The sequence below is a fragment of the Lynx rufus genome, unplaced genomic scaffold (genome assembly GCF_022079265.1).
Source record: "Lynx rufus isolate CCGP_SWC_20201006 ecotype Redwood Valley unplaced genomic scaffold, mLynRuf1.p SCAF_23, whole genome shotgun sequence".
Lineage (NCBI taxonomy): Eukaryota > Metazoa > Chordata > Mammalia > Carnivora > Felidae > Lynx > Lynx rufus.
The window spans coordinates 7,212,922-7,234,710 of NW_025814838.1; the positions used below are offsets into that span (position 1 = coordinate 7,212,922).

The following is a 21,789-nucleotide window of genomic DNA, read 5'->3' on the forward strand; positions in this document are numbered from 1 at the left end:
CTAAACCGGGGGCTGGTGCTGTTGGTAACAAGATTGATGATCTGTGATTGAGAAGGAACATGAGCTGCCACTTCCCCGCCAGGATGAGAGAAGAACCAAATCAGACCCTAAACAACACCTGCAGGGCCACACCTTCCATATGCCAGCCTTTTAATTTTCTATCATAACTGCATGTGACATCTGAAAATACACCAGTCTCTACAACACCTACCCATGCTGCTTTTTAAAATCCACCCACCTCTTATGGAACACCAGAGATATTTGGAAACTCAGGCAGGCTTTTCTTCCTATCTCCAGATGAGACATCTACTGTGGATGCGTGACCAGGAAGAGAACGCAGGGCGTGCTGGTGGCAGAAGAGAAGTGCCCAGGATGTCTAATTTGCTCCCTAAGGGATGTCATGAGAAATGACTCTGATTGCTATTTTTGAGACGGCATAACACCTGGGAGGTGGCACACCACACTGCCGTTGCCCTTTCCTGAGCCCGAGGCCAAGAGCATCCTGCAAATTTCCAGAAGTAACTCCATCCCAGCCTCCAAAAGGATTGGGCCAGTGGGCTGACTTTGCCCTGCCGTGCTATAATCACATGGGTGATTGACTTGCACTATGTATTTCCTTTTTATTTCAACCCATCCCCAAAGCCCAGGGCAACTTAAAACCGGAAGAGCCACCACCTTCGTCAAAAAAGGACTGTTTTAAAAGCTTAACGGATAACTCCACAGCCATTCATTCAGCTGACTCCCAAAGAAATGGAAGGCATCTGGAAAATGTATTTAAAAATTGATTTAACGTTGAGCCATGTTAAATGTTTTAATTTCCAGGCAATGCAATGCCCACCAAAACATCAATTAGTCCCAGCAATCAGGCAGGAATATTGGCTTCTGTTGAGGGATTCATTTATTTCGGCTCTGCTAAATACCTAAGAAGGAGAAATCCAATGTAGCCTATAGCTCCGAGGAAGAGACATTAAGCCAGAGAAGAAGCCAGATCAGGCCCTGGATAAAATGGTACCACTGCCAGCACCCGCCACTCCTTACGCACAAGTTACCGCCCTCTCTTCAGGGAGAGATGCCAGGAACTCGGGCGTCAGGTCCTCATGCCCTTGACAGAAAACACCCTTCCCACCCACAGCTTCTCTGTCTCCAAGCTGGAAAGCAAGAGAGGCTGAAACGGGGCAGAGAACGTCTCTCTGCTGAGGACACAAGCCAGCTGGAGAACTTTTAAAATCATTTTTAACAATTATTCTTCCTTTTGGTGCCTTTGAAATTTCAAGGCCCTGGGGTCTCCCCGCCCCAGCGGAGGTTGTGGATTGGGGTAGGGGGTCTCACAGTCTGAAGTGCCTCTGTTTCCACACACCCTGGGCCGGCTGCTTGGGCACTGAAGGGCGATGCACACACGCTGCTCACCACATGGTCTCGGCCATAAGAACCAGCAAAGGACAGCAGAGCCAAAGACCCCAGGCGCTGGGGGCTCCTAAAAGGAAACAGGGATGCACAGGAGGCCTCAGCAACCCGCGGGGGAGGAGGGGTGGTCGTGGGCAGATGCATCATGCCCAGTTCCCTGAGTCTCCCTCTGGCCCATTCACGTGACTCCCCCCGGAATGCGGTTTGTTTGCTCTTTTCTCTTACGTGACCCGAATCATGACCCGAATGCACGGCCGGAGAAGTGAGAAGTGAGAAGTGAGAATTCAATGTCATTATGTGAATCAGCTGGTACCAGGGCTGCCTTAATCCTAAGAGTCGCCTGGGGAGATGGTTAAAAATGCAAATCCCAGGCTCCTCCCCCCCGGAGATTGTGATTGAGCAAGTCTGACACGAGGCCCAGGAATCTGTATAAGGATCCCTCCCAGGTGGTCCTGATAATGAAGCGAGTTTAAGAAACAAGAGAGTAAGGGTCTTCCCCTCAGGAAGGGCCTGTGGGATGAATGCAAGGAGTAGGGCATCTAAGGTCCCACAGGGACACCACTTTCTGACACTGTTGGTTCAAGGAAAAACTAGTCCTGCCTCTCTACAGGGGATTTTGCAATATCCGTCAAAATTACCAATGTACATACCCTCTGACCTAGCAATACCACTTTGAAGACTTTATCCTGGAGATATACTTGAACAGATGCAAAGGATAAAAGGTTATTCCTTGCAGCCTTGTTTGTAAGTTGTTTTTGTTTTTGTTTTTGTTTTTTTAAAGAAAACACTGACCTATCCGTCTGTAGAGATCTGGTTAAATGCAGTTATGATGCAACTAGAAAACCAACCATTGCCGGGCTCCTATGTACAGATACATAACAAAGGGTACAACTACCCTTTATAAAAGTGCAGAGATAATCTATGGACATGCACAGGCTGACTATCTCTGGACAGATACACAAGAAGCTGGTAACATCACTTGCCTCTGGGGAAGGGAAGGTGATGATGGGACAGGAGACAGAGGGAGACATTTCACTGTATTCCTTGTCAGACCTTACTTACCTGTTCTGAACCCTGTGTACTAACTCTTGTGTGTATTATATGAAACACACAAAACACAATATTTAAAAGTAATTTTTAAATGTATGCATATTCTATTTCAATGAAAAGTTTTAAAAATAATAGTAGTATATCAAAGGTCATGGCTCCTGTTTGTGAGTGCCGTCTGTGGCCACTTGTGGTTGCAGAAATTGGGAATTCTCCCAGTTCTCCATCCCCCCGCCAAGGGAAGGCTGGGGCAGACGGAGGGAGACATTCAGGTCAGGAAAAGGCAGAGTGGAGGTTTTGAGCACCAAGTTCTCCTCACTCCCTGGATATTTGCTGACGCTGCTCCCTCTACCTGGGACACTGTCCATGGGGCCGAGTCTATCTTCTCCCCAGCTTGGGCTCCAGTTTAGACATTACCATCTTTGGGAGGTTGCCATGGGCACTCCCCGATCCCCCCAAGCCCACGTCAGCTGCTTCACCCATGTGTTCCCTCAGTGCCTGTGTTCCCCATCACAGCACCTGTCATACTGCCTCATGGTCGCCTGGCTACGTAGGCCCTCCCTCAACCCCAGACTCAACTGATAGCTCAGTGAGCATGGAGAACACATCTGGCTTGCTCTCTGCTATCTCCCCAGAGTCCAACACCATGCTTTGTCCAGAGATGGTGCTCACTAAAGATAGGAGGGGCCACAAAGAAGTGACAGACTGAGGGGGAAGGAAGAGAAAAGAAAGGCAAGGAAAGCCACACATCCCTGACCCCTTTAACCCAGCTGAGCCCTAGTCACCACCACCTCCCTCTGCCTCCTTCCCTCCCTGGTCTTCCTGGATGTGAAATCATCTTGTTCATTTACAAGACAGCCTCACCTGTCTTGCTCACCCCCATATGCCCAGCCCCTGCTGCAGGCTGATGCATAGTAGGTGCCCAATATATACTGGTCGAATTTATTAATTAATAGTGCTCAGTGAGAAGGAGGTAGGATGCAAAGGAACCGGTGAAATGCATTGACACTCGAGAGATTCTGATTCAACGAGTTCTGGATGGGGTCCCAGAAACTGGCTGTTTTAAAAGTTCCCCCAGGGCACCTGGGGTGGCTCAGTAGGTTGAGTCCAACTCCTGCTTTTGGCTCCGGTCTGGGCTGGCAGTGTGGAGCCTGCTTGGGACTGGGATTCTCATTCTCATTCTCACTCTCTCTCTCTCTCCCTCTCTCTCTAAATAAATAAACTTAAAAATTTTTTCTTTTAATTTTTTAAGTTCCCCCAGGTGACTTCAAAGTACAGGCAGAGTTGAGGGTCATTTACAGACGCTTGCTACGGACTTTAGATTTTTCTCTGAATGCAGAGTCTCAGAAGACTGTGAGAGACCCCACTTTTAATCTTAGGAAGGTCCCCGCCCAAGAACAGGGAACACGGCTAAGGAGGACCAGGGAGAGTGTCCCACTCACCTAGAGTAGAAGCTGAGGAGACGGTCCGGGTGGGGCTGGCGCTCGGGGGCGTGTCCAGCCAGGAGCGAGTCTTGGCGCCATCTAGCGCCCGCTGGAGGCTTTGCAGCTGCAACACGCTGAGCTGCCTGCGCTGGGCTGGAGTCACCGCCGCTGCGTTCTCGGGACCCAAGGAGGCTATCTGCTCCGCGGACAGCTCCTGCAGCGGGATGGGGGGGGGGGGGGGGAGGGACAGAGCCCTCAGTGGGTCCCCTCCGCGGGTTTCCCAAACCTCGGTCACCCGCCCAAGGCCGCGCACAACTTTGCCACACCCGTGTACCCTTTCTGCTCCTCTTGAGGATCTTTCCCTAAAATCTCCTCGCTCTTTCACTGCTAGAATAAATTTATTTTTAAAATGGAAAATTTTGGGGCGCCTGGGTGGCTCAGTCGGTTGAGCGTCCGACTTCGGCTCAGGTCATGATCTCACAGTCTGTGGGTTCGAGCCCCGCGTCAGGCTCTGTGCTGACAGCTCAGAGCCTGGAGCCTGTTCCCAATCCTGTGTCTCCCTCTCTCTCTGCCCCTCCCCCAGTCTCACTTTGTCTCTCAAAAATAAATAAATATTTTAAAAAAATAAAATAAAAATAAATAAATAAATAAAATAAAATGGAAAATTTTAAGTGGAAATTTCCAAAAATGGAAGACCAGAGTGACTTGCCATCAGTAACCATTAACAATAGGCCAAAAGAAATGAAACAACCTTCCTGAATTCTAGCTAGAGTTGTGGGCCAACAATTTCTGAACCCACATCTCTTAAAATGTAATAAAAAGGAGGCTTTAAGCGTTATAGAGGTGTTAAAGACGTTTTAGCTTCAAACTGAGACTTCCTCCTTGAAGTAATCAGCATTAACAGAGAGTTGAAAAGAGAGTCACGATTTTCTCACTGTGTGACTTAATGTTGTTTAATTCAGCGCAAGGTACCTCCTTCTCCAGGCTCCAGGTCCCCCACCTGAGAAACACTGATTTAGAGAAGAAAACACAAGCCTAAAGGCTAAAGATCTGAATCTGTGTCCCAGCCAGTATCATATGGCTAGTATCTATGTCTGCCATATACTTGCTGTGTGACCTTAGGCAAGTTTCACAGCCTCTCTGGGCTCTAGACTAGATGTGGAATGGCACAGAGAACTCATCTCCTGTGTGGATTCTGATGACTGCCTGCACACCATGCGGGTGGGTCCTGCGAGGGCTCAGTGGAGGAAAGTGACGTCTGCCATGGGCACTGGAAGTGGGAAATTCTGCCAAGGACACTAGGGTCTTTGAGGACCCTGACGAAGATGTTTTCTGAAGTCGCTTCTAGCTCAGAGGACTTGGTGGCTAGTTTCAGTGGGTCCGGAATGAGATGGGATGGCAGGATTCTGAATTTGTAGAGGGGCTTTTAAAGTTATGTTGCTTATTTTCTAAGGACCCCAAAGATTCTGGGAAAGGGGTTATGCCCCCTCACCCGCCCCTCTTCTTTCCTTCACCCTCTTCTTATTCCCTAAGGAGATGCTTCCCTGGAATCGTGTTGTTCCCCTGCTTGGAACCCTTCCCTGCCCTCCGCTTTCAGGACACAGTTCCGGCTCCTGAATGGGGCAATGGGGACTTCACACTCTGGGCCAAGCCCACCTCCGCAGCTGCCTCCCCCCAGGACTCTTCACTGCAGGAGAATGAGCGCCCGTATTTGTAGCCCTCAGGAGAGGGAGCACCTTTGCCCTGCCCTTCCGTGTGCCACACCGTTCCTCCCTCCGACCTAGCTGACCTGCCGCACAAGGTCAGCATCACCTCCTCCCTCAGACACACAGACACACCCAACACAGGTACTCTTCTGGCTTACACCTTACATCTACCATTAATGGAGTCTGTACTATGAAAATTATCTATCTTTCCGATGGGGCTGGCTTGCAGCCCAGAGGCCAGGCTGAATCTCTAGGCCTACCGGACTCTGTTTAAAAAAAATAATAAATAAATTTAAAAGTGGTTGCCAACATTTAATTATCAGGAGGTTTCACATGAAAATGGAGACCTCTGGAATCTGTAAAATAAAATTTAAAAAAAGGGAGATCCAGTAATAGTGATCCCAGATTGTCACACTGCATTGAGGTGCCAGAGACGAGATGCAGCTTCCCCGTTTAGAGAGGGCTAAGTTTACACAGTTCACCTGGGACTCCACCCAGGCCACTGCACTCTTTCATGTTACCTTCTGAGGCCCAGCATGCACTGGGTTACACCCCAGGGGCATCTCTCCCGGAGCCCACCACAGGGGCGTGGTCAGTAGGGATTTCTGAAATAAATACCCAAACAAGGAAGCAACCACAAAGTGCATCCCAAACAAGACCAGGAGAAAGTGCTCAGCAGTGTGCAACATCCAGAACCAAGCTGCCTATCCCATGCAGAGCCCCCCAGAGGGGAAGCTCTGTAGCCTCAAGGACTACGATTTATCTCCCAGAAACAGCTGGGGAACTGTCTGTGCTGGCATCTGTCCTGTCTTCTGAAGTCATTCAAGGTCTGCCGTCTGTCTTGAAATGAACCAGTGATGTGGCATCGCGGGAGTCTGTCCGGCCTCGTTTGTGTGTCTTACATGGTTGTGGTGGACAGAATGTATTTCCAAGTTACCCAGCAAGCAAGAGTACCAGGGCCACTCCTTATCAGAGCACACCGTCCCCACCAAACACTAGTCTTGTACGGGGACACGAAGCAAGGACCCCTCACTGACTACCCCACTACAGTTGACCCAATGCCACCCTGTCAATTTTTTTCCATTGCATCGTCACCTGTCCTTTGAGGTTTTCTTTTTTTTTCCCTTAATAATTTATTGTCACGTTAGCTAACATACTCCTTTGATGTTTTCTTACCACTTTTCCTTAAACCAACTAAAATATTTTTACTTAAATTCATTTAAAAGGGAAATGTTATGTGGGAATACAAGCTGGTGCAGCCACTCTGGAAAACAGTATGGAGTTTCCTCAAAAAACTAAAAATAGAACTACCCTACAACCCAGCAATTGCGCTACTAGGCATTTATCCAAGGGATACAGGTGTGCTGTTTCGAAGGGACACGTGCACCCCCATGTTTATAGCAGCATGATCAACAGTAGCCAAAGGATGGAAAGAGCCCAAATGTCCATCCATGGATGAATGGATAAAGAAGATGTGGTATATATATGCAATGGAGTATTACTCGGCAATCAAAAAAGAATGAAATCTTGCCATTTGCAACTACGTGGATGGAACTGGAGGGTATTATGCTAAGTGAAATTAGTCAGAGAAAGACAAAAATCCTATGACTTCACTTATATGAGGACTTTAAGAGACAAAACAGACGAATATAAGGGAAGGGAAACAAAAATACTATAAAAACAGGGAGGGGGACAAAACATAAGAGACTTGTAAATATGGAGAATAAACTGAGGGTTACAGGAGGGGTTGTGGGAGGGGGGCTGGGCTAAGTGGGTAAGGGGCACTAAGGAATCTACTCCTGAAATCATTGTTGCACTCCATGCTAACTAATTTGGAGGTAAATTTTAAAAAAGAAAAAAGAAAATTAAAAAAAAAAGAAAAAAAGGGAAATGTTATGGGGCACCTTGGGAGCTCAGCTGGTTAAGCATCCGATTCTTGATTGCAGTTCAGGTCATGATCTCACAGTTTGTAAGTTCAAGCCCCGTATCGGGCTCTGTGTTGACAATGCAGAGCCTGCTTGGGATTCTCTGTCTCCCTCTCTCTCTGCCCCTCCCCAGCTTGCGACCTCTCTCTCTCTCAAAAATAAGTAAATAACCATTTTTAAAAATAAATAAATAGGGGCGCCTGGGTGGCGCAGTCGGTTAAGCGTCCGACTTCAGCCAGGTCACGATCTTGCGGTCCGTGAGTTCGAGCCCCGCGTCGGGCTCTGGGCTGATGGCTCAGAGCCTGGAGCCTGTTTCCGATTCTGTGTCTCCCTCTCTCTCTGCCCCTCCCCCGTTCATGCTCTGTCTCTCTCTGTCCTAAAAATAAATAAACGTTGAAAAAAAAATTAAAAATAAATAAATAAATAAATAAATAATTTAAAAAATAAAAATAATAAGGAAATGTTATATAGGTCTACAATCCCTCATTGGCAATTCTGAAATCCAGAAACGTCTCAAAGCTGAAAGTGTTTTCCAAAGTTTAAGACAAACTTCTTTGCCTGCAAAACCTGAATTGATTGAAGGCCATTTAGAGTCTCTATTTATTCCAATTAATGTGACGTCATTGATTACTTCACAGAAATATTAATGCGTAAGGTGCTTCCCCAGACACTGCTGGGGGTGTTAAGTTACATACTGTAGATTCACAGAGTGATCTTTTTATAATCTGGAAAATTCTGAACTCTGAAATATATCTGTCCCCAAGGGTTCTGGATAAAGAAATATGAACCTGTCCTACCATCTAAATAGAAAATCAATACCACCTGCTATGAAGGGAAGACAACCATAAAAATAACTACAATTAAAACATAAATTAAAGTTTTAAGAAAAAAAAATTTTAACGCAGAATTATCATGTGACCCATTCATTGTTGGCATGCAGCTCCCCCCTGGCCCTTTCCGAGAAGGCTGGTTGCAAGCCTCTAGAATCCGAGGCCTGCCATCTGTTCCCCTATGTGATTTGAAATGGGGTCAAGCTCCTATTCTCCTTGAAGAACCGGGTACCTACTTTGAATATCTCATCAGGAAGGCATTTGATTGCTGATGGCTGGAAATACGGCATCAAATCCTTGTCCAGCATTGGGAGCTCTTCCTTAGTTAATCCAGCTGAGGAGGAAAAGGAATCAGGAGGGTTTAGATCCAGCCATCAGAACTCTACTCGTTTTATTAATGGTGCTGCCTAATGTACAGATCTGTCTGTTCTCGGCAAGCCGCATTCCTTACCAAAGGCCCTGAAAAATCACACTGGAGAATCAAGTTCCTTAATCAACTCAAAAAAAAAAAAAAAAAAAGTGGGTCATAGCAGCCCTGATTGGTCTCCTACAAAGAAATGTATGCCCAGAAGGAACTTTAGGCAATTTCAGATTGTGTATGAAACTAGTTAGGAGCCAATTAAATCACATCCTAAACCGCTTTAGTGAGCACAGGAATCACCAAGGGGAGATTTGTAGACCCCACCCTCTGCACCTTCAAGTCATGAATCTAGGTTCCACTGTAACCTTAGAGATGTTCACTACACACAGCCAAGGATTCTATTATTATTATTATTATTATTATTATTATTATTATTATTATTTGCTTTTGTCCCCAGGACAAAGGTTGGAAAGGGAGAGAAGGCATGCTCAAGGTGCCTCTTACCTGCAATGGTCCCGAGCTCCTGCAAGACAGGGCCGGACCACTTGGCGGGATCCCCAAATACAACTTCTGCCTTCCTCTTAAACTCGGCCAAGACATGGGGGCTGCAGAGCAGGGTTCCGATTCTGGCCACCACCACCCTAATTAAGAGGGAAGAATATAGTGTGAGCCTGGGAGACTCTTCAGACACAACTGGTGTGCAGAAAGTAGGCAGGCTCGGGGCCTGAGCGGCTCAGTTAATAAGCATCTGACTGGGGCGCCTGGGTGGCGCAGTCGGTTGAGCGTCCGACTTCAGCCAGGTCACGATCTCGCGGTCCGTGAGTTCGAGCCCCGCGTCAGGCTCTGGGCTGATGGCTCAGAGCCTGGAGCCTGTTTCCGATTCTGTGTCTCCCTTCTCTCTGCCCCTCCCCCGTTCATGCTCTGTCTCTCTCTGTCCCAAAAATAAATAAAAAACGTTGAAAAAAAATTAAAAAAAAAAAATAAGCATCTGACTCTTGGTTTCGGCTCAGGTCATGATGATCTCATGGTTCGTGGGATCAAGCCCTGCGTCAGGCTCTGTGCTGACAGCATGGGGCCTGCTTGGGATTCTCTCTCTGCCCTTCCCATGCTTGCTCTCTCTCAAATAAATAACAAACATTAAAAAAAAAAAAAAGAAGGTAGGTAGGCTCAGCATCCAGAAAGGATCCAGCTTACTCCACTCCTTATCTTAGCCCAGAAAGGCGGCAACGCATCAGGAAGCGGAGAACATGTTGCTGGATGCATGAGCTGGTCAATCATTTGCCATTGTGCACACAACTGGTTTGGTTACCTGAATTCTGAGATTTTTATAAGTGAGACTTCAGTGATGTTCATAGCACACAAGGTTGTACCAAGTCCTACTAAGTGGAAACTCTTCAGATCCTGGATACGATAGCCTGCATCCTCCAGGAATCCTTGCAGAATGGATTTAGCCTATAAAACATAAGGAAGAATAAAGATGAACCATCCAGAGACTAGGAGGGAATAACAGAGCTAGATCAGTAGCCTCTGGACCAGCCCCCCACCCGTACTCCTCTGGACACACTCCCATTCCGAAGCATCCTAGCCACCGCCTCCATGTTCGTGTCCCTGAGGTGCTGCTTCCATTGAGTGTGTCCCCTGATCCAGGGAGGTGTGTTCTGGCAGTGAAATTCTTGTATCCTTCACCAGCATGAAAGGAACTGTGTCCTGTGCCTGTGTCTGTGTCTGCTGGCGTATTTTCCTCAGTCACTCATGACCTTCAGATAGTTTGCTCACATAAGTTCTCCTGTGTCAGAATCCAAACTTTTCCAGCATGTTTCCAGCACTGTCTCACAAACCTTGTAATATTCTGCTCCTTTGCCTTTGCTCAAATCATTCCCTCCATCTGAAATGTACTTCCTGCATCCCCAAATGTTATAATCCAACCAGCTTCTTATTTGGGCGGGACGGTGGGGGGGTGGAGGGGCAGTGGTTCAAGTCAAATGTCACTTTCTTCATGAAGTCTTCCCTGACTATCTTGGCCACAGTGAATTTTTCTTTCTCTAAAGTCCTACAGAAATAGGTTTGTCCTTCTCTCTTCAATTCCAGAGAGTAGTATATCAAATGCTTTGGTGTAGAAAATCACAGAGGAATCTCTTCAGTGAGCTTTGATTCAAGGGGGTTGGTGTGGATGTGTAGGGTTCCCTGAAATTCTTCCACAGTAGCCATTCATTGTGCACGACTTTCCCTGGAGAGCCACCCCTCCCACACTCTTACTTCATGTGGTTCAGCTGGAGTAACTGCCTGCTGAGTTCCAGAAGTGATGCTATGGCCCAGTCCCGACTAGTCAAGTTTTCCCTCAGCTTGGCTGCCATGATTTGTTCTAGACTGGGCATGTGATCCAGTCGAAACCAACCAGGACGTTAGCTGGAATAATTAGGGATGTCCTAATTGAAATAGAGGAATAAGACAGTCTTTCTCTGGACTGACCTTGGAAGGATAAACACCTGAACCTGCTAGAATTCACTGCATGGAAAGAACCTGCCTCTGACTGAAGCCAACGCAAAGGAAAGTAGGGTCAAAAGATGGTGAGAGACAGATTCTTTACAATAGTGTTGAAGACTCAGAATCCAGCCATACCTGAACTCTTTACCTGAACTTTTCAGTTAAGGGAGCCAATAAATTCCTTTGCTTGGTCAAGCCACTTTGGGTTGTTTTTTCTGCCACTTGTAACTAAATGAACCCTGATTCATTTGATCTACTTATGTCAGACCTGAGGAAGGATTCAAGTCAAGCCTTTGGAGATTCTCTGTATAATAAAGTCTGGATCCCTCAGTGCTCATAGGGGCAGGTGCAAAAGATTACAAGAGGACAAGAGCTCCCAAGGCAAAGAAAGGGAGGAGACATCCAAGGACAAACATCTGAACGGGAGTGAGGGTCACACGGATATAGTGAGTCTTCCCATCTCCTTTACTTTTACTTCTTTTTAAAGTAGACTTCACACCCAGCCTGGAGCCCAATGTAGAGCTTGAACTCACGACCCTGAGATCAACACCTGAGCTGAGATCATGAGTTGGACACTTAACCAACTGAGCCACCCAGACACCCCCGCCATCCCTTTTTAATTCATCCCTATCACACAATAAGAATAGTTAGTTCATCCTTATCACACAATAAGAATCATTACAGTTTAAGAGAAAGTGACAAAGACTGTGAAATGTTGCACTGGTTTCTACTTTTCATGTCTGCTGCCTCCCCATTCCTCAGGTCTGTTTATTTACTTCATTTATTTTGAGAGAGACAGAGAAAGCGCGAGCTGAGAAGGGGCAGAGAGAGAGGGAGAGAGAGAATCCCAAGCAGGCTCTGTGTTCAGCACAGGGCTGAAACCCACAAACCCCAAGATCATGACGTGAGCTGAAATCAAGAGTTGGACGCTTAACCCATTGAGCCACCCAGGCACCCCTCCTCAGGTCTGCTTACACGCTACCTCTTCCCCTGATTCACCTATCTTAAATAGCCTCCTTCCTTGACTATTTCTATGAGCACCTTGCCCATTTTCTGTTATCAATTATCGTCATTTTATTTTTTTAATGTTTATTTTATTTTTGAGAGAGAGAGAGAGAGAGAGAGAGAGTGAGAGTACACAAGCAGGGAAGGGGCAGAAAGAAAGGGAGACACAGAATCTGAAGCAGGCTCCAGGCTCTGAGCTATCAGTGCTGAGCCTGACATGGGGCTCAAACCCACGAACCAGGAGATTAGGACCAAAGTCAGACGCTTAACTAACTGAGCCACCCAGGTGCTCCATCAAGTATCACAATTTTAAAACGTTTGTCACTGTGCTCACTTTTTTGTCTGTGCCACCGTAGAATCCCAAGACACACAGAATATCCAGCTAACTATTGAATCCCTACTGCTTGGTACAACGCCTGGCACACAGTTTGGTTCAGTAAGTACTTTTTAAATGAATGAATGAATATCTGAGTGAGTGATCTACAGAAGTTGTAGGCAATAGGTACCCCCTTTGAAATGGCATTGGATTGGGGCGCCTGGTGGCTCAGTCGGTTAAGCGTCCAACTTCAGCTGTGGTCATGATCTCATGGTCTGTGAGTTTGAGCCCCAAGTCGGGCTCTATGCTGACAGCTCAGAGCCTGGAGCCGGCTTCGGATTCTGTGTCTCCTTCTCTCTGCCCCCTTCTCTCTGCCCCCTCCCCTGCTTGCACTCTGTCTCTCTCTCTCTCTCAAATACAAATAAAAAAAAAAAGCATTTAAAAATGTCAAAAACAAAAACAAAAACAAAAGAAATGGCATTGGATTGCTGCCTTCACATGGACTGGCTTCAGGAAAATTTCCCATGTTCCTGCAAATCAGACTGATCAGGTTCTCCATGAAACGTCCCTCAGTGATTACAAAGCTCACAGTCTGACTCCAGAGCCTGTACTCGTAGCCTGTGAAGATGTCTGAGTATGACGAGAACATAGAGATTCGAGGTAGCTTTTGAACGTTTCCTATCAAGGCTTCCCAAATCAGGTTTCACTAGATGACTCATAATGATGTGTGCTCCTCAACTATCAGGCGTGCCCATTTTAAAATGAAAGCGCAAAAATACAATTCAAATAAAATTACTTTGAGGACGCGGTATTAAATTGTCCTCACCGCTGGAACCCGGAAAACGCAAGCTCAGCTTGCGAGGTGATAAGCCAAAATATATTTACTTGAATGACTGGACCAGTGTATCTGTAATGATTCCCAGACAATTAATACTAACACTTTGAGGCAATATTAACCCTCTGAAAAATGAATAGCTCTAAGATTTCAATCTCCCTGTTCATCCCTCTGGCTTCTCTAATAGTTTCCTCCCCCCCTTATATTGGTTTTTAAACTGAACTCTGTTAATGTAGTTCCGCCAGGTCTGTCTATTAATCTAGAAGCATGCATTTAAGGGTTTGATTGGGAGCGAAAGTTGAGGGACTGACTGCAAATGATCTATGCAAATGTTAGGTTTTCATATCCTCTTCAAACATATTGATAAATCTCACTGGCATCCATGGGAATTAAAACTGGTGCAAAGGGAAAGAGATACTCTAGTTTCTAAGTTGGATATATATTTGTTTTCTCCAGGACTGTAAACAGAAGGATTTTAATATCTGAAGGCTGAGGTGGCACTTCCCAAACCAGTCAAAACCAGTCATTATGGAATGTCAGGATAGAAGGAACCTCCAATTGCTTGGTTTAGACCATCTTGGAAATGAGGCAACTTATTTTTTTCTTTTCTTTTTTTGAGGCAACTTTTAAACTTCCAGAGAGAGGAAGTGTGGTGATGATGATGATGATGATGGCCATGACAATGAAAACAATTACTTTCTGGGCCGCCTGGGTGGCTTAGTCGGTTAAGTGTCTGACTCTTGATTTTGACTCAAGTCATGATCTCACAGTTCCGGGGTTCGAGCCCCATGACAGTGCAGAGCCTGCTTGGCATTCTCTCTCTCCCCCTCTCTCTGCCCCTCCCTTGTTCACGTTCACTCTCTCTCAAAATAAATACATAAACATTAAAAAAAAAAAGTATAGGGGCGCCTGGGTGGCTCAGTCGGTTAAGCCTCCGACTTCAGCTCAGGTCACGATCTCACGTTCCGTGAGTTCGAGCCCTGCATCGGGCTCTGGGCTGATGGCTCAGAGCCTGGAGCCTGCTTCCGATTCTGTGCCTCCCTCTCTCTCTGCCCCTCCTCCGTTCATGCTCTGTCTCTCTCTGTCTCAAAAATAAATAAACGTTAAAAAAAAATTTAAAAAAAAAGTACTTTTTACTGAACACTATGTGCCAGGCATTGTTCAAAATGTTTCCCATGTATTGGGGCGCCTGGGTGGCTCGGTCGGTTAAGCGTCCGACTTCGGCTCAGGTCACGATCTCGCGGTCAGTGAGTTCGAGCCCCGCGTCAGGCTCTGTGCTGACAGCTCAGAGCCTGGAGCCTGTTTCAGATTCTGTGTCTCCCTCTCTCTGTGACCCTCCCCCGTTCATGCTCTGTCTCTCTCTGTCTCAAAAATAAATAAACGTTAAAAAAAAAAAAATGTTTCCCATGTATTGACTGGTGTAACCCTCAGAGCTATGGCTGTGGAATGGCTGCCTGGAATCCTGGAATCCTGATTCCAAAAAGCTCACACAACTGGGGGACATGCAGTGGTTTTGCCTGCCCAGCACCCGTCCCGGCTGTGTTTGAGAACACCATGCTTTTCCTTTGGTGAACCCCCCTGTATTTGTTTCCTCTTGCTGCTGTAACAAATTGCCACAGAGTCAGTGGTTTCACACAAATGTATTCTCTTACGTTTCCGGAGGCCCTAAGTCCTAAAATGGGTCGGCAGGGTGTGTTCCTCCCGGAAACTGGAGAGAATGTTGTTTCCTTGCCTCTTCTGGCTTCCACAGGGTGCCTGTAGCTGCACCCTCCCTCTTCAGAACCAGCAGCCTGGGGCCTTCGAATCTTTCTCTGTGTCCTTGTGTATCTGTGGCCTCCTGCCTCCTTCTCATAAGGATCCTTGTGATTACATCGGGCTCATCAGGAGAATCTTCCCACCTCAAAATCCTCAAATTAATCATCTCTGAAAAATCTCTTTTGCCATATAAGGGAACATCTTCCAAGGTTCCAGGGATTGGGGCATAGATGTCTTTGGGGGCCTTTAGGCAGCCCCCACATTCCCATTCTCCACTGTCAGTTCACAGGGTCATGTTGAGACGGACTCCGCTCCCTGACACATGCCTGGCCACCCAACTTGCTCTACTCCTGACTACAGTGATGGTTTGCAGTGGGCAATTACAGCCAATGCTGCAACTTTTTCAAAAATTAGTGCGAAAAGGGGCGCCTGGGCGGCTCAGTCGGTTAGGTGTCCAACTTTGGCTCAGGTATTGATGTTCCAGTCCATGGGTTTGAGCCCCATGTCGGGCTCTATGCTGACAACTCAGAGCTGGAACCTGCTTCAGATTCTGTGTCTCCCTCTCTCTCTGCCCCTCCCCCACTCGTGCTCTGTCTCTGTCTCTCTCTCTCTCTCAAAAATAAACATTAAAAAAATGTAAAAAAAATTAATGCAAAAAAGGCACTCTTTTTATGGGGTTACTAAGTAGATAATATATAAACCTGGTGTTGAAAATGACCACTGAGGGAGGGTTGCCTGAGAATGAAGATACCACAAAGCAGCTAAGACTCCCCTTTCTAGCAATCCAGTGGGTTAACTTCCCTCCCAGTTGAAGTAATTAAATTCTGGGGAGTTCTTCTTTAAACCATGAAGGATTAAGTGACACAGGAATCACCCTCCCACCATAAACAATGAGAACACTGAACAAAATACAGAAACAATTGTATTCAGACACTGAACAACGGAGAACATAGGACTATAATCCTGAAAGAGGGAAAATGAATAAGAAGAGTCCGAAAATCACCCTTGCTTATGGCCCAGAAGCAGCTTGCAGTCCAGGGAGCAGGGAAGGGACCCCAAAGCCCCAGTGGTCCATCTGAGTTGGAAATACAGAGATCCAAGGTCAGGGAGGCCAGGGCACCAGTAATTTGTGGGGGAAAGTACTGGAAAATAAGAAAGTTCAGAGAGAGAGACAGAACACCAGAAGAGAAACTTCACAGAAGAGAGAGAGGTCTTCTCCGGTCTGGCTCAGTACTGACCTATCTACACAGGCCGGAAGTGAAATCCACATAAATACCAGGAAGAGGCATCAGAAAGCAGCAGGCTGAACAATTCTCAGAGCTCGTATGGAGTTAGAAAGAGAACACACATTCCCACCAGCCAAAGCAGAAAGGTCTTGAAATACATACACATTAGACAGAGACCCCAGAAGAATCATGTCTGAGTAATGGGGACAAATTAACTATAGAATTAAGGTCACTCTGGACTCACCCTAATTACACTCAAAAAGAAGCCTGAGAAGGACCAAACTGATTTGAAAGTAATTTAAATGTATGTCGGAACAAAGCCAAATACTCTTCAAAGGAGTATAACTAAATCAAGCACTCAAAAAGACAAAATTCACAATGCCTATCAGTCAGTCAAAATTACTAGCCATGACCTATACATGACCCATAACTAGGAGAAAAATTAGCCCATAGAAACAAACTCAGAAATGACTGATGATGGAAATTTAGCAGCAAAGATTTAAAAATTTTTTTTATTTAAAAAAAAATTTTTTTTAACATTTATTTATTTTTGACAGAGACAGAGTGTGAGCAGGGGAGGGGCAGAGAGAGAGGGAGACACCGAATCCAAAGCAGGCTCCAGTCTCTGAGCTGTCAGCACAGAGCACAACATGGGGCTCGAACTCACAGACCGTGAGATCATGACCCGAGCCAAAATCAGATGCCCAACTGACTGAGCCATACTGGCGTCCCTAAATTTTTTTTAATGTTTATTTATTTTTCAGAGAGAGAGAGAGAGAGAGAGAGAACAAGGGAGACACAGAGAAAGAGGGAGACACAGAATCCGAAGCAGGCTTTAGGCTCTGAGCTGTCAGCACAGAGCCCAACATGGGGCTCAAACCCATAAACCGTGAGATCATACCTGAGCTGAAGTCAGACGCTTAACTGACCCAGCCACCTAGGCACCCCTGGCAGCAAAGATTTTAAAACAGTTATTATAAATACTGTATGTTCAAGATATAAAGGAAAATATACAGAAAATTAAGACCAAAATGGGATATTTCAAAGATCCAGCAATATCTACCTACCTGTCCTGGGGTCCATTCTGTCTGCTGGCTGAGGGAAGCCACAGTGTCAATGGAGCTGAGATCCAGCTGCTCCAGCTCACTCTCATTAAGAGCCAGAGCAATGCGCCCCAGGGAGACAATATGGTACTCTTTCCAGTAAGAAGGCATGTCCCAAAACTTCAAGCCAAAAAAAAAAAAAAAAATCCAGATTAGACTGACCATTCCCAATAGTATTTTAAACAGACACAGGGTAAATCTCTTTAATATATAAAATTCTCTTAAAAATCAACAAGAAAAATATGACTACACTTGTTTTTACTTAAATATATATATGCAAAAGACATGAACAGAACAACTTTGTATCATAGGAATGGACTGGTCTGATTTCTTGGCCCTCGTCTTGAATTGGCCACATCTAGGGTCCCTGGCCAGTGGACTAAGGCTTTGTCTAAGATGACAAAGACAGCTCAGGGGAAGTGGGGGAGGGTGCTCTTATCTTCCCTGTTGTAGTTTGAGGGTTTGATGTTTTCTGGGTAAAGAGGCCATTTATCTTGTAAACACAAACATTTTTGCTTTCCCTACTTTTCTGTTAATGGTGAAAGAACAGAAGCAAAGTTTTACTGATTTTCGAAAAAAAAAAGACATGAATAAGAAATTCACAAAAGAAGAAACATGGAAAAAAGTTCAGTCTTAGTTATAACTTTTTAAATTGTACATTAACAACAATCAAAGAATACCATGTTAGCTGATCATATTGACAAGGAATAAACAGAATGATCATTTATGGTGTTGAAGAGATATGGGATAAAGGATACCCTCATTTGTGGATGTTGAGAAAATAAATGGTATGTACTTTTTGGAGAGGAATTTGGTCATATGTATCAATAGCTTTTCAAATATTTACACTCTTTGACCCCAAAATTCCACCTTAGGAATTTATCCTAAGTAAATAATGAGACAAGTATCCAAAGAAATATGTACAAATACATACTTTGAGGCATTAAAAAAATATAAGCAATCTAAAAGTCTACCAATTTGCTAAATAAATGAGGACCAGGAAAAAAAAGGACCAGCCATAAAATGAAATATTATATAGCTATTTAAAATGCTGATATAAATTTATATTTCTGATAAAGAAAAATATGCATTTATACTGTTGGGTGTGGACAGCAAGTTATTGAATAGTGGGTGAGCATGATACTATTTTTGAAACATATATGTGTAAGTATACATGAGATACACGCATGAAATATATAAATATATTTTATACACATATACAGAAGTCTGGGGAGCTTCAGGTGAATATACCAAAATGTTAACAGTGCTTATCTCTAGGTAGAAGATTATGACCGATTTTCTTTTTTATTATTTTCCCACCTTTCTACAATAAACTTGGGTCATCTATATAAAAAAGAGTTATAAATATAATTTTAAGAAATTTAATGCCTTAACCCCACAAGGGTAGCTAGATATATTCCACAACTATCCTAATGGCTGAAATGAGCCACTCAAAGGGACCCTTTTATAAAGATGAAAAATGACTTCTAGTCTTCTTTTCACTTTTTTCTGCTATGTTTTCCGACAAAATCGCAACAGCCTCCGAGAAAACCTGCTGTAAGCAGCAACTGAGGTCCTCCATGTGGAGAAAGAAAAGGCACAGTTCCCGGAAACCGTCTCAGTCAGAGGCACCAGAACATCCACAGAACTTTTTACTGAACATCCATTAGATGCCAAGACACATGTCTGTTCTCTGCCACAGCCCTAAGAGAGAGGAACTAGAAATTTGTCAGATGCGAAGAGCACGCCTACGGCACTGGGTTCATCCGGAGAAACTGCAACACGGTAACACCAAGTGAAAACCCCCTGGGGTGGGCTCTGCCCACAGAAACGCTGGGACCGTCCTTCTGGGGTTTTCTCTCTGTTGAAAGCTCCCACCCTGACGTGGGCTTTACCTGTACTGCCTTCTCCTTCAGGGTCATCAGCTGAGGTTGGTCGAAACCCCTGACAGCCCCCAGAAGTTCCACGTTCCTGATGAACGTGTGCTCCTCCATGCAGAGCAGGTCCTCGGGGGCCCAGCAGGCATTGGCTTCAGCCAGCGTGAAGATGTCACCAGAGGAAGGAGCCACGACTCCATGGCAACCTGAAGAATGGGGAGGAACAGAAGAAGAAAGAGGGCTTCAGGCACGTTAGTCTGTTTCTTTATTCAAACGAGTAACCTTCTCCAGTTGGATTTATGCACGAGAGGCAGCTTAGCGTCGACGCTGAGAGCAGGGACGCATGGAGCAGCCTGAATCCCACTTCTGGCACTTCTTGCTAATTACCTGGTAATGAAAGTGCGGAAATGCCAACTTTTTGCACACCACACGCACACCGTAGGAGCTCTGCAACGTTTCACTGGGGCTCCAAATTGCCTGGAGGACAGTAGGAGCCGGTGGTGAACAGTTCTGGCTTCAGATTCAAATCCAAAACTATATAACCCCTGTCTGCCTCAGTTCCCTCGTCGATAAAATAAGGATAAAATTACCTCATGGAACTTCTGTGAAGGCTAAATGTATTATTACATCTGAGGCACTTAGAACAATGCCAGGTATACAGTAAGTGCTCAATACGTGTTAGCTATCTTTATTAGCTATGTACCCGCAGCCCCCCTGCATACATTTGAGTTTGCAACCCAGAGTTAAAGCTCCCAGAATTACGAGGAAGGAGCATTCAGTTCTTGGTGTGGGAAGGGAGGATGAATGACGTGCCGTCCGTGAAAATCATCGTGGAGGCTATGGCCTTCCCACTGCCTCAGGGAGAGGAGAAATGGACCTGTTGCGTTTTCTTCGCAACAGGAGAAACCCGTCCATTTCAGTCTCGGAATAAGTTGAACCTCACCTGGTCAAATGAGCTCACATCATCAACACGCAAACGAAATGTTTCTCCCAGATATGCCCAACCTGGGAGAAAACCAAACGCTCCTTGTCTTTTTTTTTTTTTTTTAAGGATACCATCTCTCTCTCTCTCTCTCTCTCTTTTTTTTTTTTTTTAAGTTTATTCATTTACTTTGAGAAACACAGTGAGGTGGAGAGGGATGGAGCAAGAGAGAGAGAATCTGAAGCAGGCTCCACACTACCAGCAGCAAGTCCAATGAGGGGCTCAAAGCCATGAACTGTGAGACCATGACCCGAGCTGAAATCCAGAGTGGGACACCCAACCGACTGAGCCACCCAGAGCCACCAGGGCTCCTTATCTTGACAGCAATCTTGGCTTTCCTGTCTTAGCAGCTGTCTATCCCTGAGGCTCGCAGACTCACCAGCACCACCTGGGCCAGGGCATTCCCAAGCTCTGTGGCCATTCCCTTACCAATGGCAACTCACTGGACTCTGGTCAAGAGGGGAAATCAGACCAGATCAAGGGCACCACGTGTGGTCCTCAAGCATCTTTATCACAAAAGACACCTCCTTCCTAGACTCCCCCACTCCACCCCACTTTCCCAGGAAAACAGGATCCAGTGATACAGAATTAGAGAGGAACAGAATGGTTAAATAGTGCAGCAGGGACTCGGTATTATCACTGCTGTGTTCCAGGCCCGGCACATAGTAGGTGTTTGGCAAATATTTGTTGAATGAATCAACACATACATATAAATTAACTAAAATGAAACCAAGTTGTAAGTCTGCTAATCCATTAATTACTATAAGCCTGGCAGTAACTAATACCCAGACCACTAAAGAAAATCCCAATGGTGTGCTGGTAACAGAGGCTCCTCCCCAGCATGTGAAGGTAAGACATTCGCACACCCACATGCACAGAGTAGGAGCACTGCCATCTGACAAGGGCACTGCTAGGTCGTGAGGGCAGGAGGAGCTAATGGAGATCACCACCGGCTCTGGGTACGAATCCAAGAGCTGCCATTACTCACTCAGTGACTTTGGCCAAGTCTCTTAATCCCCTCTAAACCTCAGTTTCCCATGTCAAGAAAATGGGAGCAAGCACAGCACCCACATCATAGTACAGAGGTGAGGTGAGACAGGGCACGGAGAGAGGACTACCCGAGGTAAACCTACATCAGACTGTGACACTTCCTTGCTCGATTCCCCCATGACACCCCAACCCAAGGACAAAGACAAAGTCCTTAGGACTTCCTTTATATGGCCCCACGTGGCCTTGCCTCTCGTGTGCTCCAGCCACACTGGCCTCTCATTTTCCATCCCTTCTCGTTCCTGTTACACTTCTATTTGCCCGTAAGAGTCCAACACTACATGTCCACACAGTCCACGCCCACACTCCCGGAGTCTACTGAAATGTCAGCTTCTCAGTGAAACCCGCATCCACCGTTCTTTTTTCAAATTATTTTTTTTTAATTTTTTTTAACGTTTATTTATTTTTGAGACAGAGAGAGACAGAGCATGAACAGGGGAGGGGCAGAGAGAGAGGGAGACA

At 45.7% G+C, this 21,789-nt stretch overlaps 1 protein-coding gene across 1 annotated transcript in view; it reads right to left on the minus strand.

Moving 5' to 3' along the window:
• Positions 1 to 1,403: 1,403 nt before the first annotated feature.
• Positions 1,404 to 21,789, minus strand: part of OTOA (otoancorin) — a 65,259-nt gene continuing 44,873 nt past the window's right edge. The window contains exons 22-28 of the mRNA XM_047087777.1: positions 19,317 to 19,504; positions 17,386 to 17,541; positions 10,007 to 10,149; positions 9,202 to 9,338; positions 8,573 to 8,670; positions 3,894 to 4,089; positions 1,404 to 1,474 (exon numbers count right to left, since the gene is read on the minus strand). Of these exons, the coding sequence (XP_046943733.1) occupies positions 1,404 to 1,474; positions 3,894 to 4,089; positions 8,573 to 8,670; positions 9,202 to 9,338; positions 10,007 to 10,149; positions 17,386 to 17,541; positions 19,317 to 19,504 (989 nt within the window). The remainder of the gene's footprint in view (positions 1,475 to 3,893; positions 4,090 to 8,572; positions 8,671 to 9,201; positions 9,339 to 10,006; positions 10,150 to 17,385; positions 17,542 to 19,316; positions 19,505 to 21,789) is intronic.